Source organism: Rhopilema esculentum, chromosome 11 (assembly GCF_057945365.1).
Source record: "Rhopilema esculentum isolate cy_ngs chromosome 11, ASM5794536v1, whole genome shotgun sequence".
In the NCBI taxonomy this organism is placed as follows: domain Eukaryota; kingdom Metazoa; phylum Cnidaria; class Scyphozoa; order Rhizostomeae; family Rhizostomatidae; genus Rhopilema; species Rhopilema esculentum.
The window spans coordinates 15,107,819-15,131,557 of NC_142825.1; the positions used below are offsets into that span (position 1 = coordinate 15,107,819).

The following is a 23,739-nucleotide window of genomic DNA, read 5'->3' on the forward strand; positions in this document are numbered from 1 at the left end:
AAATTGAAAGGAAAGGAAGGTACAAAACCCTGGAACAATTCTGAAGCCTGTTTCCGAGGAAAATATGCAGATTTTCATTCAACACCTAACGCATGAAAAGGCAGCAGACAATGATAAAATTCCAACAAAACAAGTCAAAGATTTAGTCACTAACACATTTTATTCTGACCTCTAGTCATTTACTTGTAGAAATGAGTGCAGCTGAACGGGACCCGCGAGGTTTTTACGCCTAACGGATACCCGTTGTAAAAGTACTGAAACGCACATGACACTGTTCCATCACTGACCACAATGGAACAGTATTGAAGAGAGAATTAATACAACAAATGCCATTTACTCAAAATAAGGACATTAATATTAGCATCACTGATTAATAATTTCATACCAACTTTACAATATTACAACTTCTTAGATTTAATAATCAATAAACCCATAAAAACAAGGAAACAAGTTTAAATGTTCAGTGCTTAAAAACCTCTTAATACCTGAAGTGCCAGATCACATAACCTTTGAGAAAAATGAAAAAGCCACACAACAGGCAAAGTAGACCCATTACTAGTTAGGTAGTAAAAGTCCCCCCTATTTGCTTGGGCACAATAATAGAAAATTATTTTTGATAATTTAATTTTTCGTATTTGTACTTTCTGTCGACTCACTTAAACGTTTCTTGCCTCGTTTTTAAAAAGAGGTAGAAAGCACGTGCTTCGAATCATTACCGCTTTTCTACATCCAGACAGCTACGGATCATGAACGTGAACAAAGTGCTGGGCATAACTAACTTTTTATCTAAATCTTTATAGATTGGCACTTATTATCTAGATTCTCTTAAGTTAGAATGGCACTGATCATTTACTGTGGCAAAAGTACATCAAATTATTTACTGTGGCAAACAAAGGTATCATATACACAGTATTCTTTGTAGAGAATACTCACAGAAAGGATAAGGGTTAAACTGTCAATGTGCATTGTATGAAGAGGTCTTGAAAAGTAAAAAGTGCCAATTGTCGAGCGTACTTTAGTTAATCATGGCCGCAAATGTCAGTATTTGAAAAAATTTGCATTACGATAAATAAACTTGACAAAAGCAAAAGTTGAATTAGGCGAATTTTCAAATCATTGGCGAAAACATCAAGCTCAAGCATTTTACAGTCTAAATATGAGAAAAGTCGTGAAATTCTCCTTCAACATGCAAACAACTGCAGGTTTGGGTAATGCAATTGCTTGGTAATGTAAATATACACAGTGTATTTACATTACTCATTTCTAGTGTAGAAGGTATTTCATTAGTGACCCAATGTTGCTCTAACTTTAATTTTCTAAACAGTCATAAGCCGTAAGTTATCTGATATACGATGAAATTGTAGAAATACCTGTCTTAGGAAAGACTAAACACGTTATAGTGCAAAACTGACTGAAATATTACATCACACCAAACATAAAACATTAGTATAATGTAATGTATACTTTGAAAGGGAAAGGAATTGCAGAGTTAATCGCCGCCATTTACATCCGCCTACTCAACAAGTTCAATCATCATCATCATCGCTCTTTTTATTCTTCTTTCCAAGAATTTTCTTTAAAGATTTTGACATATAGTACGGCTTTTCTGGTGAGCCATCGTGACGCTCGCTGTCTTCAACTGAAAGGTATGAAACATTCAATAACTAGCCAAAAGTCGAAAAATCCAGAAACTATTCGGGAGTGGGGATCAAGGGATGGAAATGACCTCCATCTAATAATATGTGTCAAAAATCTAGGGGCTACTATTCATACACATGCAGTATACAGTCAAAAATGTCAAAAAACAAAACCTGTACATTCTTCAATCATCATCTCTTTTCTGAAATGTTACATTTGCATCAAAATGTAAGAATTATGTACAACAATATCAAATCCAATCGATTTCTTCAAAACAAATGAAAGCCAGTACTCACGGAAACACAGGAATATCGTGTCAATGGACATTTCGTAAACACTGAAGAAGGCTGAAACGATCATGTAGGCGCCAACGGTGATGATCTACGGCATAATAAATTACTGAGTAAAGTATCTGACATTGTAAAAATCTCACTATCACTCTAGATTAAATTCTCTTGATAGTAGAAGACTTATACACTATATGCTATCAACCAGATGAAAATATTCAGTTTGTAAACTTCCTGGCTATGGTTCACTGGGAAATATTCGTATTTTCTGGAATACTTTGCATTAGTCATTTTTAAGAGCTATTTGGCAATGATTCCCTGGATCTATCTGGACGCTAATTCAACAGTTTGTAAAAAAGATAGACAATATGGAATGAAGTAAAGTAATTCATTTTCTGTATAAATGAGGCGTATTAAAATGAAATGAGTGAAGTTGAAGCATACCATCACTGGGGCAAGGTAGTAGTTTAAATCTTTTCGGTCTTTGAACCAGTAGAAGCTGCCAACAGCTGAAATCCAAATGAAAGTTGAAAATGAAGAGAAGTCGGGATTGAAGAGAGTTGTTAAAAACGACCAGCTATTGTGACAGGTCAGATTGCAACCTTAATAAGCATTGCGAATAAAGATACAGAGGAAAAACTATGGATGAATCAAAAAGAAATCCAAAAGTCGGCAAATTCAAATTCATACACAAAATTTGACATTAGGCCAAATTAATTGCAGACCAAGATAAGTAACAAATTTCACCACCCAAAAAAACATATTTTGTCAATATCGAAGCGTTAAACAAAAAAAACAAAAAAGGCTAAAATGAACAAAGAAAAGGAAAAAAAAGAAAGCAAAGAAAGAAAGTCAAAAAACAAACGACAACAAAAAACTCACCTATTCCCATGACAACTGTCAGTTTGCCAATAAATAGCAAGAAGTCGGTGACTTTGTCCAACACAACGACTCTAAAGAAGAAATACAGTCTCAATAAATGAAAAGATTAAATTGAGCTCAATTCAAGGAAGGAAACGAAAAAGACATTTAGTTAGGCTCAGGTATAAAGCTAAATTCGTGTCAAGTTCGAAGAAAGGAAGTCATTAAATTTTATTTTGGCACGCATATACATTATAAAATTAACTAGAAGAAAAAGGTCAAGAAATGCAGGACTTCAAGACATCTTTCGCCAAAGTGAAATTTCAAGTCATTTTCATCAATATACGCAAGGTATTACCTGATCACATTTCGCATAAGCAACAGGAATGCGTTCTTTGCAGACGTGCAGAAGTTTTTTCCATATACCGCAATCTAAAGCGAGATATATGCAACTTAATTGTTTAACTTGGGAATCAAATACCAATATAAACTAAGGGCAAAAACCCCCCTTCAGAAAAACATGCCATGGACATCAAGAATTCAGTCATGAAGTTACGTTCCCACATCATCGAGAGCGAGTAAGGCCGGTGGTGCATCGGTGCAAATCGCACAACCAAACTTCTAACAGGAAGTGGTTACTAAGGGAAGTTACAAAATAAATCCAAAATTTGATTGATAATGGAGAGGGAATGGAGAAGAAAAGCTTTTTGCCAACTATGAGCCGATGTACCAGTCCTCCCTAATAGCAACAAAAACGCCAAACAGCATACAGGATGCCTAAAGGTATGAGAGGTTTTAACGATTACGTAAAAAGAAACTCAAAGTGCAAAGCTATACAGAAAAGCGATTTCTACATAAAGAAACAAAATGAGGAAAGGAGGGCTGGGAAGTATAAAAAGCGCAGTTATATTGAAGCTTGAGACTCGCTCTATGCCAAACTTAAATACTTCTAGGTTATGCAAAGGGAATGAAAACACTACGAGCAACAAACCTTGCCCTTGTATTACAAAAAAGTCTTCAGGAGGGCAATAGACTCCCCCGTATTGCAGATAAACTAGCAGAGCGGATACATGGAAAAACGCGTGGAACAAGAGGGTATCGGATTCCAAACAATAACAAACCCATGCAAATTAGTTGAAGGTCAAAAGCCCCTCGTCAAATTAACTGTGGTTAATATTCATTGAAACATCATTTAACCTTTGAAATAAGCTTGAAAACAACCAAGCAGTCTCACTGGATTTTTTTGATGCATAATGACCGATGGAATACGTCAATAATTCAGTTCGTATACGAAAGCATTACATCTACAACATTTAAATACTGTTAGGGTTTTTAACATACAGTAACAAGTATTTTCTCTTGATTAATCAAAATCGTCCAGATCGTTTTTAAAAAAATTCTTAATTATCTCTAATTGTAAAAAACCGTTTACCCTCATCGAGAGGAAGAACCAGGACACTACTCGACATGGGAAGCTTAGTAGTAATAGAGAAATAACATAATCAAATCTGTAGCTGGTAAACTTCACCTAATAAATTTTTTCATTAAAATGGAATTGAAGTAAAATGAAATAAGGACCAATGACAAACCTCGATATAAGCATTCTTGTTCAAGAATTTGATGAACTTTTCAAAGCACCAGAAACAGCACTTGAGACACCTGGGAAGAAGTTAAGAAAGTTATGAACGAGAAAAAAGTTTTCTTGTATCGAAAAACAATTAACATTGAAAATGAGAAGGCAAAATACTTTTCTATGGAAGTCCACCATAGGACAATATGGAATCAAGGATCTAGCGCATAAACGCAGGGTTTCCCGCACCCCTTGAGCTTAGAACGGTACACCGGTGGTGTAAATGATTTGGCAACTAAAAAAAACGAATTCCAAAAACAGGACAAAATTTACAAAAATACCACGATGACACAGTTTCAAATATAAACAACTCTTTTAAGAAAATTTCAAATATTGTAGCAGAGATAGAAAAAGAAATGCATTTACTTGATAAGGAACTTTGTAACTGGTCCTGGCTGAGTTCCAGGTCCTGCGCACAGAATTGAAAAGATGTTGTTGATAACGGCAAAATGGTTTAAAAGGGAACAACAGTTTTTATCATATCAAGCTATGCTTGATATCAAGCTATATGAGCATGAAATCAAAGAAGAAAAGGCAACTATTTCTCCTTGAATTTCTAAGCTGTGTGGTGCAAGAGGCGCCAATTTCCGTCAATAAAACACATACTTCACTATGGACTAAAAGAATAAACGAGTCAACCAAGAAGTTATCTAAAGAGCAGAAAAGCTCTGAAAAGACTCATAAGTAATCCTCAAAAAAAGTATTTCTTAGCTGGCTTATATGAATGGTATCGTTTCTGTTTCCACAGAACTTTTCCAAAAGGCGTAATTTTGGCTTCTTTGACAAGGCCATTACCTCTACTGATCAGGAGCATAACAACACATACCATTTAATTTGTGGTCCAAGTATTCCAGTCCAGCTCTGATTAGCTGGATGATGGCAATGATCAATGAACCAAAAGCAAGGGATCCGGTGTGGTATCTACAACAATAGTTCAAATAAATTCCTATTCTAGTTTAACTAGACTGCAGTTTAATACGAAAGATATAATTTCCAGCCTGCAATTGAAAGAACATCTGTACACTGTTAAACTACCTCCTTTGTTAAGAAATTTTAAATATTTGATATAACATTTGGCTTAAGCGTAAACCTTCTAGTTACAACTTACAGCTGTCTTGCTCTTAACATAACAACATGTACAGCTCTACCAATAGGCCATCGAGCACAATATGCCAGAGAGATAAAACATCTATCTTTATTACATACATACGTAGATTATGTGTTTATTTTGTATTACTGCAAATATCTCAAACATCAATGTTTACTGAGTATAATCACTTAACCATCAGGAAATGCAAAGTTCAACTTTTTCTTTGAAGGTCATTTAAAAGTTTCCAAAAATGGTAGGTTGCTAGAGGAAGTCCCTATTCTAGAATGTTATTGTCACTGAAAAATTTAAAAAATACCTCAGAGTTCGTCCCATTGATGCAAGAAGAGGCAGTGTTGGAACATCCTAAAATTTCGATATGTGTTGCTTAAATATTTTGGCTAAGATTGGTAAAAAAGTTAGCAAACATTGAGGAATCGCTATGATCTAACTTAAAAAGGTTTTCAAAATAAGCATCCTTTTATTAGCAAATATCCTTTATACTAAACTTCATAAAAACTATATTTCATTGAAAATACCAGATGCACGCACAAACGAACTTCTCTGACGTCATGTTATTAATGATTGGCTTTCAACAACCAACAGCTGCACCGAACATTGGTGCATATGCAGATATTAATTAGAATGAGTTCATAGATTTCATTTTGCGTCTGAGTGCCAACGGTAAAAGCAATGATCAACTTCAAGTTAACATCTTGCCTCTCCGAATACAACAAGGAACAAAAAGTTCGACTTTTGCACTAGAAATAAGATATTTTTATCCTTTTTTGAAGCTGGATTCACTTAAATGCACAAATATTTGCAACATTGAAACTTTGGGACTAAAAACTCTAGAAGGCAAAATTAGGAATGAACTTAACTAAAGAAAAACAAGGCAAATATTCTTACAGTTTTTTTATCCCATGCCCAGTACCAAGAGGCGAACGCCCCTGCAAGAACGCACTGTCCAAAGGCGACAATGAAATTCATCAGCCAGAACCATCCAAAGAGGTGAAAGACTTGCATCCGCAGGAGATTGCTGTGAGGAAAAGTACGAGTAGATCTTTACAAAAAGCAATCGTATTTACTTTAAGAAAAGACCAATCGAATTTAGTTTAGGGCAAGGTATGCTTTATGACCATTTCTCAAAAAATTCATCCCGCTACATCCGACTGGATAACGACAAATCTGACCATCACATTCAAAGGTGCTATCTAAAATTTGCAAAGCTGGTGGGTCTAAGACTTTTTAGCAACAGTTAGTTATTTTTGATCAAAAGTATATCTGTGTCGAGTATTATGAAATGACTGAAATATTTGCGAGATAAACAACATTTCAAAGAACATTTCAATAGTTAGACTTTCCATGATAACAAGCAAGCTTAAATGATTTACGTTGTCTGAGTCAACATTTTCATTCCAAGTTCAGCTTACAATGAAATCTCTTAATAAAATACGGACCAAGTACAGAGGGCTTACAAAGCATCCAGGGCAGAAAATAACAGAGTAGACGACAACAGACTTGAGACCGCATAAATAAAAAAATTGAAATAGCAAAGGTGTCGACGATTTTAAACAGTGATTTTCATCGAATGTTGGGAAAAGCGCACAGGTGAATGTCTTTGCATTGATTGTAAACATGGGGTAATAAAAGCATGTCTCTGGATTTTTCATCCTTGTTTTCATGTTAAATTGTGAATTTCAAAAGGTAAGGAAATATCTTCATAAGGAAATATTAAAGTACATCCGAATTACAGATAACAGTTAATTCTCTGATTACAAATGATTAAAGCTATACTTACTCGTTTGTCTTGTATTCGATGAAATTGCAAGAAACATTTTGGTCGTTTACCGAACTCAAGGCGTCCTAAAGAAATTAACAAAGAAATTAACAAATCAGGCAAATCAGGCCAAAATCTTCCATTTCATTGACAATTTTCTTGGAAAATCTAAATACGTCTGTTTGAAAGCAAAATGGTTTACTAGGGTGATAACATGTTTTAATGCCATGCTCACGTTAAAAATTGTAGCAAAGAACAATAAATTATTCTTTGAGCCAAGCAGTCCATTGTATTAATTAAGCTATTTTAAATTTTTCATTCAGAATTTAAAATATTTGGTAATGCTAACCGCAGCTTTACAAAGAGCAGTCGTAACGGTCCCGTTTTTAACTTGCTTGTAACTGGCATCTCCTGACGTGACCAAGTATCTTATCAAAGGTTAAGGAAACTTTTTCAACAAAGACATCATCAGTTTCTGCAAGGTATAAAAAACGTCACCAGGATGAATGCTTGGTGCGCTTGATGCTTCAATTTGAACATCTGGTATGGCTTTTACTGGCGATCAAATATGATTTATAGTATAAAATAAATTAACTGCTTCACAGCTTGTCTGTGTGTTGTCTTGCAAAATTGCAAAAGTAGAGCTAGATCGTAAGCAATCACCAAAACAAAACAATTGCACTGACAAATTTCAATACATTATTCTTAAAACGTTTTGACTAACTACACATCATGTTTACCCGCAACAATCCCAGCCAAAATTCTTGCAACATCAAATTGTTTAAGTATTGTTTTAACAAAATTAACCGCTTTTGTTAAAAAATACAAAAACTGCCTCCCCTCTCCTCCCGAAAAATGTTGGTTTTAAAGAGCATATTATAGCAACCAGAAATGAATCCATTGGACGACACAGAGCCTCTTAACTTTGTATAAAAAACAATATCCGGTTGAAGAGTATAAAATAGTTGTGTTGTTTTGCCAAGCACTACACAGAAGAACTGATTTGCTACTCAACCTAAAAATCTTGTTTTTAAGGATGAATGGTAATTCTTTTGTAATAAAAGGTTTTGGTGAATTCCTAAGTTTAAGTTACTTAACATTTCTTCTTGAAAACATGAAAAGGATACGTAAGTACACCGACAAACCACGTGAAGAGAATAACTTGAAAAATCCAAGGAATGATAGGGAAGAACAGTGTTGAGATCATTCTTGAAATGGCCCTGCAAAAAGGCATATGTTGACAGCGACAAGCAATGAAATTCTTACTTCTGTTACCTTGATACAGTATTGAAAGATTGAAAAGAAACACACGAGAACAGTTTCAAATTTCACGAAAAAGGTAGCTACATAGCTTAATGCATATAGATTCAGCAGAAAAACCTGAAAGTAAATGGATCCTTCAGTGAATGGAAAGAAATCGACAAGGGTGTTCCACAAGGGTCAGTTCTAGGGCCTCTCTTATTTAATATTTACATTAACGATCTGCTTATGTTTGTAACAAACATAGAGATATACAACTATGCACAGGACACAACTCTCTATGCGCGCAACATTAACCCCTCACAAGTAATTGAAAAATTAGAGAAAAATTCATCGACAGTTGCAGAATGGTTTAAAGACAACTGTATGAAGTTAAATGGGGACAAATGCCATTTAATGACCATTGGCAATCAAAGTAATGACTTAGCCATACAAATAGACAACAACCTAATCAACGAAACTCTAATTTAAGCCACACATAAAAACACTCGGTAAAAAGGCTAGTCAAAAACTACACGCCCTAGCACAGAACAACTCAAACAAACATTTATTCTATCCCAATTAAGCTATTGCCCACTTGTATGGATGTTCTGTGACAAAACCCTAAATAATAACACAAACCATATACATGAAAAGGCACTGCTTATCGCATGCAAAAACAAGGTGTCGGATTTTGATACTCTTCTGATTGAAAACAACTGTGTGTCCTTTCACAAAAGAAACCTGCAGCTACTAATGATTGAGATCTACAAAACTGTACGTAAACTCAAGCTAAGTTTTATGAATGAAATATTCATACAAAAGAGAAGCCACTACCACCTTAGAAACAGTAAATTAATAAAAATCCCAAAAACTCTTAATACCTTTAAAGTAAAGATCAAACAATGGAAGGATAATTGCAATTGCAGGCTATGTAGAACCTTTGTAGCACAGGTCGGGTTCTTGACATGAATTATCTAACGTGATTATTTCAACTATTTATCTAAGTAAATCCTAGGTGTTTTAATTCATTTCTTTAAATAGCTTTTATATCACTGTTTAATATTATCATTTGTATTCCTGTAAATAGTAGGCTTTAAGTAGCTTATCTTTTAGCTACTTCTATAGAGAACGCCTACTGTAAATAAATTACTTATCTTATATTATTATATTATATTTACAAAATGGCGAAAATTTCAAATAAGATTCATGATCGGGTTCAAAAGATTAAACACAAGCAGATGCGCTTTGTTGAAAATCATTAAAGGACTTATGCCACCTAATTTGGCGCCAAATTGTTCTCCCTTGATACTTGTAAGTTATAGTTATGTGAACATGTCTGCAATAATTGCCATGATCTGGGGTTTGTAAGACCCCAAAACGGCCGTTTAAATTTTTGCAGGTAACGTATCACGTGAAGCTGTGAAATTGAAGTCGACAATCTCGGCATTAAAAGCATTGCACCAGTTGTTGAAAGGGGAGCATTGCCCCCCTCCCCCGCGAGGACAAATACTGAATGATGTTTTTCTGAGATAGTTTTGAGCGTATAATATGAATCTGAATGTTGGTCGGGCGTGGGAGGAGGCGTTTTCAAGAAATTGGGGGTCGAAGGAGAACATTTCATGTTTCACTGTATAAAATAGATTGTGCAAGGAAAATATGAGATCGCAATGCCTGAAGCAGTATATTTGCAAATCTATGCAACGTATTTCCCCTGGGATGATAAGAATTATGAATTTCCGATTTTTTGGGGGGTGTGGTGGAATTTTGTGACATTTTAAATAAGGCTTCATGGCGAAGGAGGTCTCGAATTTTTATCCAAACAGGACGAATAATTTGTCGATAGTAATTAGTTCTTTCAAAGTAAAGAAATCTTTATAAGTTGGAAAATTATACCGTATTGTCCTGTCTATAAATTTCCTGTCTGAAAATTATACCGTATTGCACTTCGACAAAACGGGCTTCAGTACTGTCGGGAGAAAAAAACTTAACACACCACACATTTTCCAAGGAATGAGGAAGGCATGGATTTTGCGAGTAAAACGCGATGCTTGTGGTATCCAGTTCAGGAAGTGTTGGAGGGCATGAGGGACTTGGGCTTTTGCGTCAGAAAATTTGGGCTTTCCGTGGATATTTGACAAATGCTCAATGTGTCGGAACGAGGCTTGTAGGCTCGAGCCCAGTAAATGAAAAGCTGAGATTCCGCCATTGTTTGTATCAAATTAAAAATAGACGTATTCCCAGCAAGTTTCATTTAGAAGAAAACGAACAGGGCAGCCCCTACTGAAATACGTATTTTCTTAGAAAATAACTTTTTAGGAAATATAATCACTTATGTTCCTGGTATAGGAAGCATAGTTGAAGTCGAATATTTAATTATTTAGGGGATAGGTAATTCTCCTTCTCCATTACCTTTCCCTTGGCTGAATAAAACAAACCATTATAAAAATATTCTATTCTCAGCTTTTATTAATCACTTGCTGAACCAATAAGATAATAAAATCATAGCAAAAAAAACAAAAATTGCTCAAGCAACCTTAAACTCTAGCTAACTTTCAATAAAATAAGAAAGAGTAAAGTAGGTGGCATAAATCCTTTAAAAGAGCTTTGAGCCACTCCATTACTTAAAAAATGATCTGAAAAGATGAAAGTTGGTTGGAACGACAATTGGTGTCAAAAAAATTACAGTTAAATATACAACAGTTATCTTTTGATTTATCTAGCATAAGACGAACTGTTTGGTCCAAAAAAATAAAGGTTTTTAAACATACTTGCTGGCTTCCTTGATGATTTGAATTGCGATACGAATTCGTGATCTTAATGCCAAAAGCAGTAAAAGAAGAATTCCAAGAGTGACGCCAAGAATAATAGCTGACAAATAAAAGAAAAAATGAAAGCTAAGTATATTTGTATTCATTCAGTTTCACTTCAAAATTAATCCTTGAGACAAAGAGCGAAAGTGATGTAAAATCCTCCACTTTGCCTTTACCTATCAAATAATGAACAAGAAACGAAGTTTGAGGAACGTTAGAACATAGGCAATAGAAAAATCTCTGGTCTGGAAGACCATTCCTCTAACTTTTTATTTCATTTTAACGATGTCACATGATCAAAATGAGCTTTCGCTCGGCAGAGTTCAAATTTCTAATTTGCGTGTCGTTTTAACATGATATTTTCAACTTATCATCAGGTTATCAAGTATGCTATATTATTAATATGCCTGGAGCTAGCTGTGCGTTTGATAAATGTGAATTGAAAGGAAGAGAAACGTTTTTATTCGAAACGGCAAAGGGATATCTTGGATGTGTTATTAAAATATCGTGAAATCGATGCTAATTTCAGAGAAAGGTTGAAGAATGGCAAAGTGTGTATCTGCGAAAGACATTCTGGCTCTGCTTGAGTAAAGATTTCTCAATTTCATTTTTAGCTCTTATCAAACCTCCTCTTGGTTTTATCAGTCCTTGGGACACAGGCCGTTCTACAATGAAACCCTCCAGCAACCTAATTAAGGTTTGGTTAACGCCATATTCGTAATTTGGGCTGTTTCTTGCTTTTTCAAAAATTTGTGTTCAACCTAGCCAGATAAGAATTGTAGACAATCGAAATCTTTATCGCTCATAGGCAATGGTTTTTCTAAGGCCACTTGCTGTGGTCTCCTGGAGAAGCTATACAATTTGTCTCCCAAATTTTTCAACAAAAAGAAGTTAAAAGAGCTGGCTGCACAATTTGGAATGAGAACATTTGCAAACTGCAAAACCGTACCGTAAAAAAGTAGAAAAAAACTGTTCGCCATCGCTACCGTCCGATAAGACTGCATAGCATTCCATTAATTATTGTTTCAAAGAGTCCGTTAAAATGAAATTGGTGATGAAAAACAGCTTTTTGAAGGGCTTCTGGATAGCCGTAGCCTGTGCGCAGACCTGTGTTAGCAGCTATTTTGTTGCAAATCAGTTTGCGAAAATTTTACAAATTTCATAATTGAACGCAAGCAGGCGGATAGGCCAGCTGCACTGGCAACACCGATGTCTTGCTTCTTCTTCGCTTTTCTTGAAGAAACAGCCACTTTTCTTGTTGTAGTGCTTTTTGCAAATTGCACAACTGAGTTCTCTGATATTAAGCCATCCGTGTCGGAAAAAAACTCGTCGTTTAACAGTTCGTCTAGTTTTTTCCGACAAAAATATAAAATCTTAACTATTCGCTGGGTATACTGCCAGCTGATACTGTGAATGCTGATTGCGTGTCAAAAGCTGGGACACCTGAGCTTGTTGTGGCTCCAAAAACAGTAGATTTGCTATTAGTCGGTATAACTTTATTACTTTATTTCGCTACTTCTGTATTAGTATTTTGTTGTTCTGATTTTCACTTCAAATTTTACTCATTACTTTCTTTTTACGATTCAATCAAAATCTTAGTGGCTTCTAAATATAAACCCCTCCAATAGGATACACGGCCTCCAGATAAAATCTTGATTGACTCGATAGTTCATTTTTAGTTTTTTCCATGTATCCTTCAGCCAACAAGTTTACGATATATCGTCTTCAAAAGTTTTCTTATTATTGTATTAATACCCAATATTTTTCCTTTTTATATTTCAGTATAATGTGATTAACCTGTTGATGCTGTGAAAAAGATTTTGAGTTCTGAGTTTGAGTTTGAGGCTTGTCTGCGCACTTAAACATCAGCATCCACCATATCAAAATTAGCTTGTGCACCTGTTTTAATCATGTGACCTACGAATATGGTTAGAATAAAACTGAATTCCCACTAGTAGCGGTGCGTCGCGGCGCATCACACAGCGATAAATCCAACTTTGCCGCATTGTGACGCATTGCCCAAAAAACGCGATGCGCACGCAATTCGTCAAAAAACGCGAACCTTATTTGGGCAGCGGCAAAAAAATGCGTCTAGTGTGAATTGAGCTTAAGAAAGCATTGCAATATGATAAAGTTTTTATCTGCAAATCGAAAAAGACAAAAAAATCTTTATTTATCAAATGAAAGAGGGTGAAATGAAAGGTTGACAGACAGAATCTATAACTGGATTAATCAAATGCAAAAATTAAAAGAAAGCAAAGAGATAAAATATTAATATCAAAAATATTGAGCTAAAATTAAAATTAATAGAATGGGCAAGACTGAGACTTACTAAAGGCCAGCCATGTCTCTTTTTTGTCTTTGTAGGAAGATAGATTGGTGGAGAACTGAAATTGCAAGCTTTGATTTGAGTCCATCTTCTTCAAACGATCGTATTCATTGTAACAATAGTAAGTACCTAGGACAAAAGTTTGCCAACAATTAAAGATGCAAATTGGGAACTGACGATAAGGGAAGAAAAAAATGTTTCACTTACTTTCACTTTCACCGAAAAAACATTTTTTTTTTGAAATCAAAAATTGATTTAGTGTAACACTACTTTGATATTTTACTTTCGAAAAAAGTAGAAAACTAACAAACAAATTTTTTGTAAAATTTGATACAAAATATGAACACAATAAAACACAATAAAAATGAAACGATATTGATCAAATTTCGTAAACAAAAACATTTTTGGGAACCCTAATACAGTTTTTGAATATTAGAGGGTGTTATTGCCAGTTGCCAAAATAGTTATCCTATTTTTACGAAAGATAGAAAAAGGATCAACTTTGGGCCACAATTTGAAAAAGTCAATTTATGAAATTAGGTGCAAAAGAACAGTTATGAATTATGGCAAAACGCTATCTGCTGTCACCCTCAAATGAGCAATGCGTCATGACAGTATGGGGTGACAATGTTTGATACGACGGAAATGAATCGACGATATTTTGTTGGTAAAGGAGAGATAATTAGCAAGCTGCTTTTTTAAGAAACAAAGAAAATGCAATTCTACCAATTTCCTTCTGCTACGAAACTCAAAACTAAAGGACCACCTAGACTAAGAACTCGGCCGTAAGTTGATGATGTTTTCATTCCATAAATATATAAACCTAATCGATGGATTTTGAGCAAATTTGCCTCACATGTCAGCTTTTCAAATTCATGTCGCTTTAATTAAATGGTAAGCCATTTTGCTCTGTTTGAAAAAATCCGATGTAAATTCACCGCACTATAATCAATTTAAGCAGAAAACATTTTAATGAAAATTACATGGTCTGTCATACAGTGTTTACTGTGGTCTGTCATACAGTGTTTACTGTGGTCTGTCATACAGTGTTTACTGTGGTCTGTCATAAATTGCTTGATGCCGGATATGCAGACCTGTAAACGCTTAATGCGATGCGCAGAACAGGACGACTATACGTTGCAACTCCGAGTTTTACGCTTAATTCGATCTTCAGGTAACTAAAACATCTTATGTAGATGACGAACTTCGGAAAATCTATGAGTAGCAGCTTAAGTTTCCAGTCATACGCATACGAAAACCTAGTTTACTTCACTGGTCGCAAACAACCATTTTGTACATTTCGCCGCCAGGTTTTGCCTCCAACAACTAATATTTGGGTTCAACTTCACTAATTTTAACCTTTCTCTATGAAATCAACAAAGTGATCAACTGCTTTTTGCTCGACTTTTTTATGCTTAGCGGTCCACAACAGGATTTGCAAAACATAAACTCAACTTTATCAGTTCCGTGAATTTGGCGATGTCATAAATTTGAAAACAGTAGAGTGCAAAAGTTTAGCTTTGATTATTATTTTCATTGCAAGAAAGCTCAGCAGACAATAAATTAACCCAATTGCCTTATCTTATCCATTAATAGATATATATATATGTTTGAATCCGGATTCTTCCAGTAAAAATTTTGGACAACATAAGTTTGATAATGCAATGAAATTTTGCAAAATAAACATTTTAATAGAAATTTCCTTCCAACATGATAAAAATACCGATCGAAGGAGAATGTTTAACATTATGTGACTTCAAGTGATATATTTTGGCGTCCAAAAAAACACAGATTATATTTTGGGCCGCATCCGATCTGCATCCAAACCATTGTCGGTGTATTTCACCATAAACTGACCAGACAAGAATTCTAGGAATGCCCCCTAATACTAACCTAATCACAGAAAACATAAGATGACTGAGTAGGATTAAAGATTCACCCTTCTCTATGGACAGATTCACTACAGTAACATTGTTGTTTTGCTGATCAGTGGAAGCGAAAGCGCCTAATCATTGTGCTGGTAGACATATGAAGTTACCACAAAACAGCTAGTATTAAATTTAGATAAACATCTATCAATTCTAACGGTAAGGGTTGGTGGGCTAAACTAAATTTAGAAAGCAAATTTGTGAGTCACAACGGTATGTCCCGTGAATAAGGATGACATGTAAATGAAAAGAATGTTTGAAATGAAAATACATTAGTATTACAAAGTGGGGATCATAACGTTTCCTTTGTGAAAAGATTTATTGACGAAACCACAGATTCCCAATCTTGATAAGCAATCCTCTTTTTGAAAATACTAACTGTTATCTTAAGAAGCTGAGTCAAATTAATGAAACGAAAAGCTTCTTTTTATTTCTGGAGATAATCTTCTAATATGCAGATATCTGTGCACCTTTTTAGAAATCAACCACAAGCGACATTGCACTCTCTTCTCGAACGTAAAAACAGTTCTTAACAGCAGTATTAATCTTGATGTAGTTTCCAATCTTCAGGAAAGACGTGAGACAGACACACCATATTTTTCTTGTATATAAAACTTGAAGGGAGAATTAAAGATAACCACAACCACAAATAGGAGAAGCGCATGCGATTTGATTGCGTAAAATGGGGGATGATGATGGCAGTTTTTTGCTCCCAAAAAAAAGACATGAAGGAATCTTATAAAAAAATCGAGCACATTTCATATGCCTGCAAAACCATATTTACCAGGGTTTAGTTGGCAAATTAAGACGAACTTACCGTATCCAATAAGAGTTAGCACTGCATAAGTGGTTAGCCACACAAGGATGCCAGCAACCCATCTGAATTAAAAAAAAATAACAAATACAGGAAAAAGAAGATACATTTCATGTAGCATTCTAAAGAGACTGCCAACATGACTGGACACTTCTGAACCACAAAAAAACAAGAAGTAACAAGGATTTCATTACTCGACTGCTTTACAAAGACAAACATTAAATGGTCTTGAAAACTAAAAGAGGTCAAAGATAGACTAGTTGAATAACCATTCTAGGTTTGAAAATAAATCATGTAGTGACAGTGAACACAACAGACATGAGCAGTCAGAGGGTCAACAGTTTAAAAGATGCGGGGACATCGAGCAATAAACAATTGACAAAAATATGTATAAGTAAAGACATAATGTTAAAAATAACAAAAAATGCTTTGTTTACCGCATAACTAAAATGTAGAGAAAGGACGCAACCATTGCAATTCCAAGGCCCCTAAAAAAAGAGTCCCGATCATTAGGAATATTTAAAAGAAATATTAAGTCCATCAAAACATTGGACTGCAGCTGCAAATTAGTATATTTTGTAATTTGTATATTTTGTATAGTTGACCATAATTAGCTAAACGCCATTTTCTCTGCCAACTTTAAATAAATTGTTTATGTTATTATGCTTATAATGTCCAATAAGAGCAAGTTATAACCATTTCGAACTAGCATTGAATGGTGTATTAAATACTTGTGAACTGGTTAATGTAACGTTAAAACAAGTCATTTAAATACTGTCCAATCTTCTTTGGAGGTAAGCATGCATGTACATATCTAGATGGCAAAGGTATCATCATATAGGATCACTGAGGATTTAGAAATAAGCCTGACTGAAGCAAAAATAAGAGACAGAAGAAAACAGAGAAGACAATGGCTGCAAAACTTACGCTAAAATCCAGTACCAGGAAGTCTGAACATCTTGGATGACCTAAAAAAATCGAGAAACAACATATAAGAAACAATTGGTTTCCTGAAATGCGCTGGCCGTGTGATAATTTACTTCGGTTTATTTCGACCATGTTCAAGCACAGTCTTTTTCATTGATACGTCTCGCGCAAACAAATTGGTTCGTCGTCAAAAATGGTTCCATCAAAACTGTGTTGTTTACTGTTAAATGACAGCTGCCTTTTTAGAACTTATAACGAATGTATTTGCAAAACATCCCTGGAACAGCAGCATAGGATGCTTTCTAATTTCCTCTGTAAAAATTGATAGAAGCAAATCCTACATACACAGACAACAACAGATTTCTTAGGCCTAAATACTAAAGAATTATCATCCTCACGCACCTTCTTTCCAAGATTTTGAAGATTCAGCAAGATTGCAGCTGCTCTGTAATCAAAATCATACGCGACTATATAGACAATTCAACATACGAAGTATTATTATTTAATAAGAAATACTCCGAATTGCAATATGAAAAATATAACAGAAGAGCAAAGAAATCAGTGGGAAATCTTTCCGAAAATGTAAGATCATGGCTTCATTCATTTCGCACAACTTAACAATGCCTGTTAATATCATGAAATAACTAACATATTTCCAATTAGATGAGGATGTCCAAACTTATCTAAGTCTTATCATTCATCGGATAATTTTTGAATTAATTCTTTCTCTTAGCAAAGATAATCTCTACAGATAAATATATGAATCTGCTTTTCTCCAGGGAAACCATAATGATCCGTATACTCAATTCGCTGGAGCTGAACCCTCTTTTCCACATAATAGTTTCATCTCCTCCACATTTTCCTGTAGAGTTTCGCATGCTTTGAAGATTGTGCGCATCAATAGTAGCAATGAAGGGATAATCTTACATATTGCCATTTTCAACATCTTTCTGCGTTATATTCTTGCTCCCATCTTCACTAAGACTTCCTTTGTTTGTCGACAAAAAGCTTGAGAGAGTAGTTCCAATAACTGTTGGAATGCATCTGGACACAACTGGAAATAGGTTAACGACATTACACATGAGTGGTAAGAGTGCTAGCCTAATTAAAAAGTACGATCGCTATGCGAAAGAAGTCCTTAAAAATTTTATTTAAATTTAACTATATTTCAGTGATAAACCTGGCGACATAACAAACAACACCTAAACATGTTTCATTTACACAATGAGAACCGAATATTTCATCTTTTTACAGACTCTGCCTCCAAGGAAATGGATTGCACTTCATTCACAATAAAGAGCATCACCAAGTAACACGTTTTGTAGTGATCTTCATGAAGCAAAATTTTTCTGATGCAGCAATTCAAAGTTGACCACATGCCTTCCCCTTTACTAACATTTCTCACAATGAACTAACTGACATGATTTAAATGCAATTAAAGAAAATAACGGTAACTTATAAATGCCAGCATCGCACTTACCATCGCTACTTTGCAACGTGTATGGTGCACAAGATTTATTCGTAAAAATTTCGTATTTCTTTTGACTGTAACTCATGGAATCCCACTGAAACAGTGAAAAAATAGGGTCGATTGAGAAACAGGAATAAAGTCATTTAAAATGCTTTCTTTGGCGCAGCGCTAGACCATCTGTCACTGCAAAAAAACACTTCTTGAATGTTTCAAACAGTGAAACTTTTAGTTGAAGCAACATTAAGATAAAGACTGAAAAATATAAAGATAAAGACTCAGAACTGGATCAGTTCAGGGAATCATTTAAGTTTTAGGTTTTGAATTTGAATGTTGTAGTACACTTGTGCTCAAGATTCACAACTACAATCCTCGCCAAAATCCCTTGAGCATGCTGTTGCTTAAGCGAGGTTTTAAATATTGCTTCTGGCATAAAAGAATCAAAGAGGACCCCACATTCAAAAGCAAATGTTGATAGTAGAGTTCGCTATCACAAAAACCAAACAGGAATAAATTGGACAACAAATACAGCTACCAAATTCGCGAGAAGGATACGCGTTCCTATCGAAAATATGAAAAAAATTCAAATAAGCATATATACCAAGACTTTTGGCAGGGATTTCATGCTCTCTCAGATTGTGTGCATACATTAGCAAGTCGATAGAAGGAGAAAAAACAGCGGAATTCACGAGCAATACACGAGCATTAGTAAGACAACGTGGTAAGTACATACCAGGCCTGGGACATGGTCATCTTTACAGATGATCTCATCTTTCTTGGCTAACAAAGCGGCAGTATTCTTTTCAGGGCATTTGCTAACACATACCTACGGGGGAAAGTGATGTTATGAAAGTAAAGAGAGTAAAGAAATAAAAGACAATTAAAAGGAAAATTGTTGGAAAGGGCTATCTGAAAATGATTTGAGTCAGGTTTTGATCAATGCATGTCATTATTAATTTATGAATATAAGTAAAAACACTCTATGGAGAATGGAGATCGAAAAGGACAAAATTTGAAGCAATACATCCTACAAAAAATTCATTAGCACAGAGAAACCTGACTTGGTGATGAAACTTCATAACTGATAGGCGAGGTTTCTAGGGAATTAAGCAGTGGCAGACACCTGGGGGGCAAGGGGGCAGACACCTGAGAGGTGAATCACGTTCAACCCCCAATTTTTTGGAATACGGTGGTCTTTTGTTCTAAAACAATGGGGAAATGTGATATCATCTTATCAAAACAATAGGCTTGCCCTCAAATAATTGATTTAGTGTCCGCCCCTGAATTAAAGTGAAAAATTCACTTACCGTGTATGTGGGACAATTTGTGATCGTTGCGACAGCTGTGGAAGCGTCAAAGCCTGATGGGACACATTCCGTCAAATCGAAATAGAAGAGGTATGGCTTACTCCTATGATATTAAAGGAAGTTAGAAACATTTGTTTAGAAAACCATTAATAAAAGTCAATCATCAAAACACAAAGAAAAGAAATAAGACAAGGAAATGATTTAGACAGAATACATACATACATAAAAAAGTTGACACATATATTAACATAATTTAGAAGTACATCTGTGGACACAAACTTCGCCGAAGAAAGATAGACCAGGGAGAATGGAAAAAAGGCCACATAAGAAAAATATTCCATAGCTCGAGATTCACGTTCAAGAATTCCTTGTAACTCGAAGAAATTTTAGACTCCAATGCATTACAATGCAAACTCAAAAACTCAAAATATTTTTTTCAGCAAGTCAATTAATTACACGCTACGTCATTTAAGTAAAATTCAATTATTAAATCCAAAATTACAATAAGATAATATATTACTACCAGTTACTTTTAGGTTTAAAAAGTTAGCTTCATTTTACGCTCAAGACTGTTCATCTTTGTAAATACACGTACACAGTATGTTAGGCTTGTATTCAGAATAACTGATTACATAGTGCTTTTTTAATGCTAAACATTGGTTTTTTCATATGGAATACAAGATCGAGATAATATATACTTGCAAAGATAGCAATATTATAACATAGCATACGTGTACAACTGTATTCATCTGATGAAACTGAATCAAAACTAAACAGAATTGAAACCAATTTTCAAAGCAAAAGGTGAACTTACGCAACTGCTGCATCCTTTCCACAGACTCGGCCTACGAAAAAGCAAGTTTGTTTAATCGGTAACCTCGAAACCCTTCAGTAACCTCCGCAGAGTTTACTGTAACCTCCACAGAGCTTACACGAGCAATATTCAGTTTTTTTTAATAAACAATAGCAAAGCGATGCCAGCCAGAGGAATATTAGTCAAGCGATACCAGCAAAAGTAAAAGGAATAAACCAGTCAAAACTGAACTTCTTTCCCTTAATTGTTTATACGTTGTGGAAAGTCCGAAAATTCACAATTTAAATCATGAAATCTGCTGACCAAAGGATAGCACAGAAAGTTCATAGTAGCAACAACTATTGCAGTTAAAAATGCATTTTGAAACTTGCATTAAAAGACATAACTTGGAGAAGAAGTCAAGTGATGGACATGGTTACAAATTGCATCTTGAAAACATGAAAACACGCTCGAAAAGTTGTTATTTCAATTCGCTTATTTTCCATGTACAATTTCAAGTTATGTAAATTTATATGGTTATAAATTGTTTATGTTGGCCTATAAAAGCATTAGAAATACCAAGGCTGGAAAGGACGGATGAAGGCAAATGTCACCATATAAACAAAGACAAGAAATCTCCAGAAATGGGAAAACCCAAAAAAACGTAACAAAGATTGGGATAATCAAGTCAAGTAAGAAGGCAGTTGAGTCTTGCAAGGCACGTGTAGGGCATGGTGAGGTGTCTAAAAGCAAGGGGCAGACAAAAAAAGACATGGTTAGAGGATGTTACTGTGGGTTATGCTCGAAAAATGATGAAATCGTATTATGGGCAGACATTAGACCTTGAACCCAGTCACGAGAAAATCGTATTATGAAGAGCATATGATGATAAAAATGAAAAAATTATCAGTCATGACTGCGATAGGCTTTTTAATGCTACCAAGAAATTGACATTGTAATGCTTACCTTTACTGTCTGTTGGGTTAATGAGTTTCATTGGATCTCCCCAAACAAATGCTATAAAAAAACAAACGGCAAATTAGCAGCTTCAATGAACAAATCCGATCCAACAGAACATGGAAAGAGAGATATAATAAGGAAAAATACAGCATAAGAAGTTTAGGATGGAGATAACGTTAAGATCAATCCTCTATGCAAAGCTTCACTTACCTAGGGCTCCAACAATGACCATTCCCACAATGTACAAGACGAACAAAATACAGCATATAATGTCCGTGCAACCCCTGTAAATAAACGGAAAAGGGCCTGCTGAAGAGTTCTGTGATAACAGAGGTAACAAGATGCAATTTGAGCGTTTTCATATCAAAATCATCAATTATATTATATGACAAGCAATTTATTACTTTCTATCATTGTCGAAAAGCAAGAAGAAGAGAATGTGCGGAGATATTTGCTAAATGCCCTTCACAAGCACTGAAGATACGTTCAATAGGCATTTGCAATGTTTGTAGACAATGTACACATCTTAAAGATCCAAAATCATACGGTCCCTATACCGTTATCAACAGAGCCAAAAATAATTTGCAAATCAAAGTACAGGCACCTCGGAGCTGTACTGGGAGGGAGAATATAGCCATCCCCTGACTTTTTGCCGAACTATGATATTCAGGAGGTGGCCTTAAAGATAACATTATGGAGAAAAACTACCACAAAAGCTTTCCAATTCGTATAGAGCCACATATCTACCCTACTCAAAAATGTACTCCGCTCTACAGGGCGTTAATGAATGAAAAATTCCCGAAGGTATATATACTGTATTTATATAGGTTTAATCATGGTGTAATATATAGCCCAACTAATGGTAAATTTAAATAGCCATCGAAATGTCATCATAGTGCCTTCAAAGGAGACCCAAGAGAGGTTAAATAATTTGGGCTCCAAATTTTAGAAACGAATGCCTGTAAAAGACCTATTCAGTAGAAAGCTGATTGAGCACATCTTAAAATCAACTCTTCTTATACTGTAAGTTAATATTCTAGGGTGGGATTATATGATAATGGTATATCACTGCCAAATTGCCCAATCGAGTTGGCCAACCAATATCTAAAGAAATGCGATATCCAGTGACTATATGCACTACGACAAGTTTGTGGTCGCCTACTAACTACTTTTGCGTGCCATTTCATGTCACAAAACAGTAACAAAAAGTGTGGAGCACTTGAGCTACTTTTCAAACACTTTGTCATATTATGAGGGTGTAAGTTTAGAAGAAAATTATGGCTGCAAAAAGCGAATGCATACCTATTTTTAATGGGACCATTGAATGTTGGATCATATTTCCTTGGGGCTCCTGTAAAACAAAATAACGACAATTAAGCTTTTGGTACCACAATATTTGAAGATAGGACCAAAAAATGGAGATGTGGCATTTTCAGGTACTTTTCAGCTGACATTTCACAGGGTATGGATGTTGAATAAAGAACAAAGCTATACAGAAAGTAGCGAAAGAGCAAGCATTCCAGCTCTGAACCGAAAATAATGTCATCACCATACGCCTAAAATTTTTCAAGCTCCAAATTTCATCATGGCATGTGCTGTTGTCCTATGTGTTTCCCCTTTTCCTCTTTTTTTTAATTTCTTTTTTCCTTTACATTGACATAACCTTCTTCGTGAAGTAGTCGATTAATCATGTAGAAGTAGAAGAAGCACAACAATAAAACTACTGTTTTTTCGTTTGGTCGAAAAATTTGACTACGTGAAGACCAAAAAATCCTAAAGTTCTAGCCCTTTGACTCTTTTTAATTTTCGGTAGATTTGATTACTAAAAAAAGTGTTACATCTTTACTGGCAAATGATAAAGGTTATTCCAGCAATTTC

At 35.0% G+C, this 23,739-nt stretch overlaps 1 protein-coding gene and 1 long non-coding RNA gene across 3 annotated transcripts in view; one reads left to right on the forward strand and one right to left on the reverse strand.

The window, feature by feature from the left end:
• Nucleotides 1-327: 327 nt before the first annotated feature.
• LOC135693935 (choline transporter-like protein 4) overlaps nucleotides 328-23,739 on the reverse strand; it is a 31,110-nt gene continuing 7,698 nt past the window's right edge. For both annotated transcript variants that reach the window (XM_089111363.1, XM_065212525.2), the window contains 27 exons: nucleotides 23,164-23,212; nucleotides 22,072-22,145; nucleotides 21,868-21,918; nucleotides 20,923-20,953; nucleotides 20,109-20,211; nucleotides 19,535-19,627; nucleotides 18,814-18,898; nucleotides 18,261-18,387; nucleotides 17,736-17,778; nucleotides 17,334-17,374; nucleotides 16,844-16,894; nucleotides 16,410-16,471; nucleotides 13,668-13,793; nucleotides 11,294-11,393; nucleotides 8,411-8,503; nucleotides 7,633-7,711; nucleotides 7,305-7,369; nucleotides 6,413-6,542; nucleotides 5,823-5,869; nucleotides 5,243-5,337; nucleotides 4,783-4,825; nucleotides 4,376-4,445; nucleotides 3,145-3,218; nucleotides 2,808-2,878; nucleotides 2,370-2,434; nucleotides 1,935-2,019; nucleotides 328-1,639 (listed from right to left, as the gene is read on the reverse strand). In XM_089111363.1, coding sequence (XP_088967489.1) covers nucleotides 1,527-1,639; nucleotides 1,935-2,019; nucleotides 2,370-2,434; nucleotides 2,808-2,878; nucleotides 3,145-3,218; nucleotides 4,376-4,445; nucleotides 4,783-4,825; nucleotides 5,243-5,337; nucleotides 5,823-5,869; nucleotides 6,413-6,542; nucleotides 7,305-7,369; nucleotides 7,633-7,711; nucleotides 8,411-8,503; nucleotides 11,294-11,393; nucleotides 13,668-13,793; nucleotides 16,410-16,471; nucleotides 16,844-16,894; nucleotides 17,334-17,374; nucleotides 17,736-17,778; nucleotides 18,261-18,387; nucleotides 18,814-18,898; nucleotides 19,535-19,627; nucleotides 20,109-20,211; nucleotides 20,923-20,953; nucleotides 21,868-21,918; nucleotides 22,072-22,145; nucleotides 23,164-23,212 — 2,066 coding nt within the window. In that variant the 3' untranslated portion in view covers nucleotides 328-1,526. The remainder of the gene's footprint in view (nucleotides 1,640-1,934; nucleotides 2,020-2,369; nucleotides 2,435-2,807; nucleotides 2,879-3,144; nucleotides 3,219-4,375; nucleotides 4,446-4,782; nucleotides 4,826-5,242; nucleotides 5,338-5,822; nucleotides 5,870-6,412; nucleotides 6,543-7,304; nucleotides 7,370-7,632; nucleotides 7,712-8,410; nucleotides 8,504-11,293; nucleotides 11,394-13,667; nucleotides 13,794-16,409; nucleotides 16,472-16,843; nucleotides 16,895-17,333; nucleotides 17,375-17,735; nucleotides 17,779-18,260; nucleotides 18,388-18,813; nucleotides 18,899-19,534; nucleotides 19,628-20,108; nucleotides 20,212-20,922; nucleotides 20,954-21,867; nucleotides 21,919-22,071; nucleotides 22,146-23,163; nucleotides 23,213-23,739) is intronic.
• LOC148959068 (uncharacterized) lies at nucleotides 12,750-14,362 on the forward strand. Its single transcript, XR_016144274.1, has 2 exons — nucleotides 12,750-13,263; nucleotides 13,538-14,362. It is a non-coding gene; the product is annotated as an uncharacterized LOC148959068 (long non-coding RNA).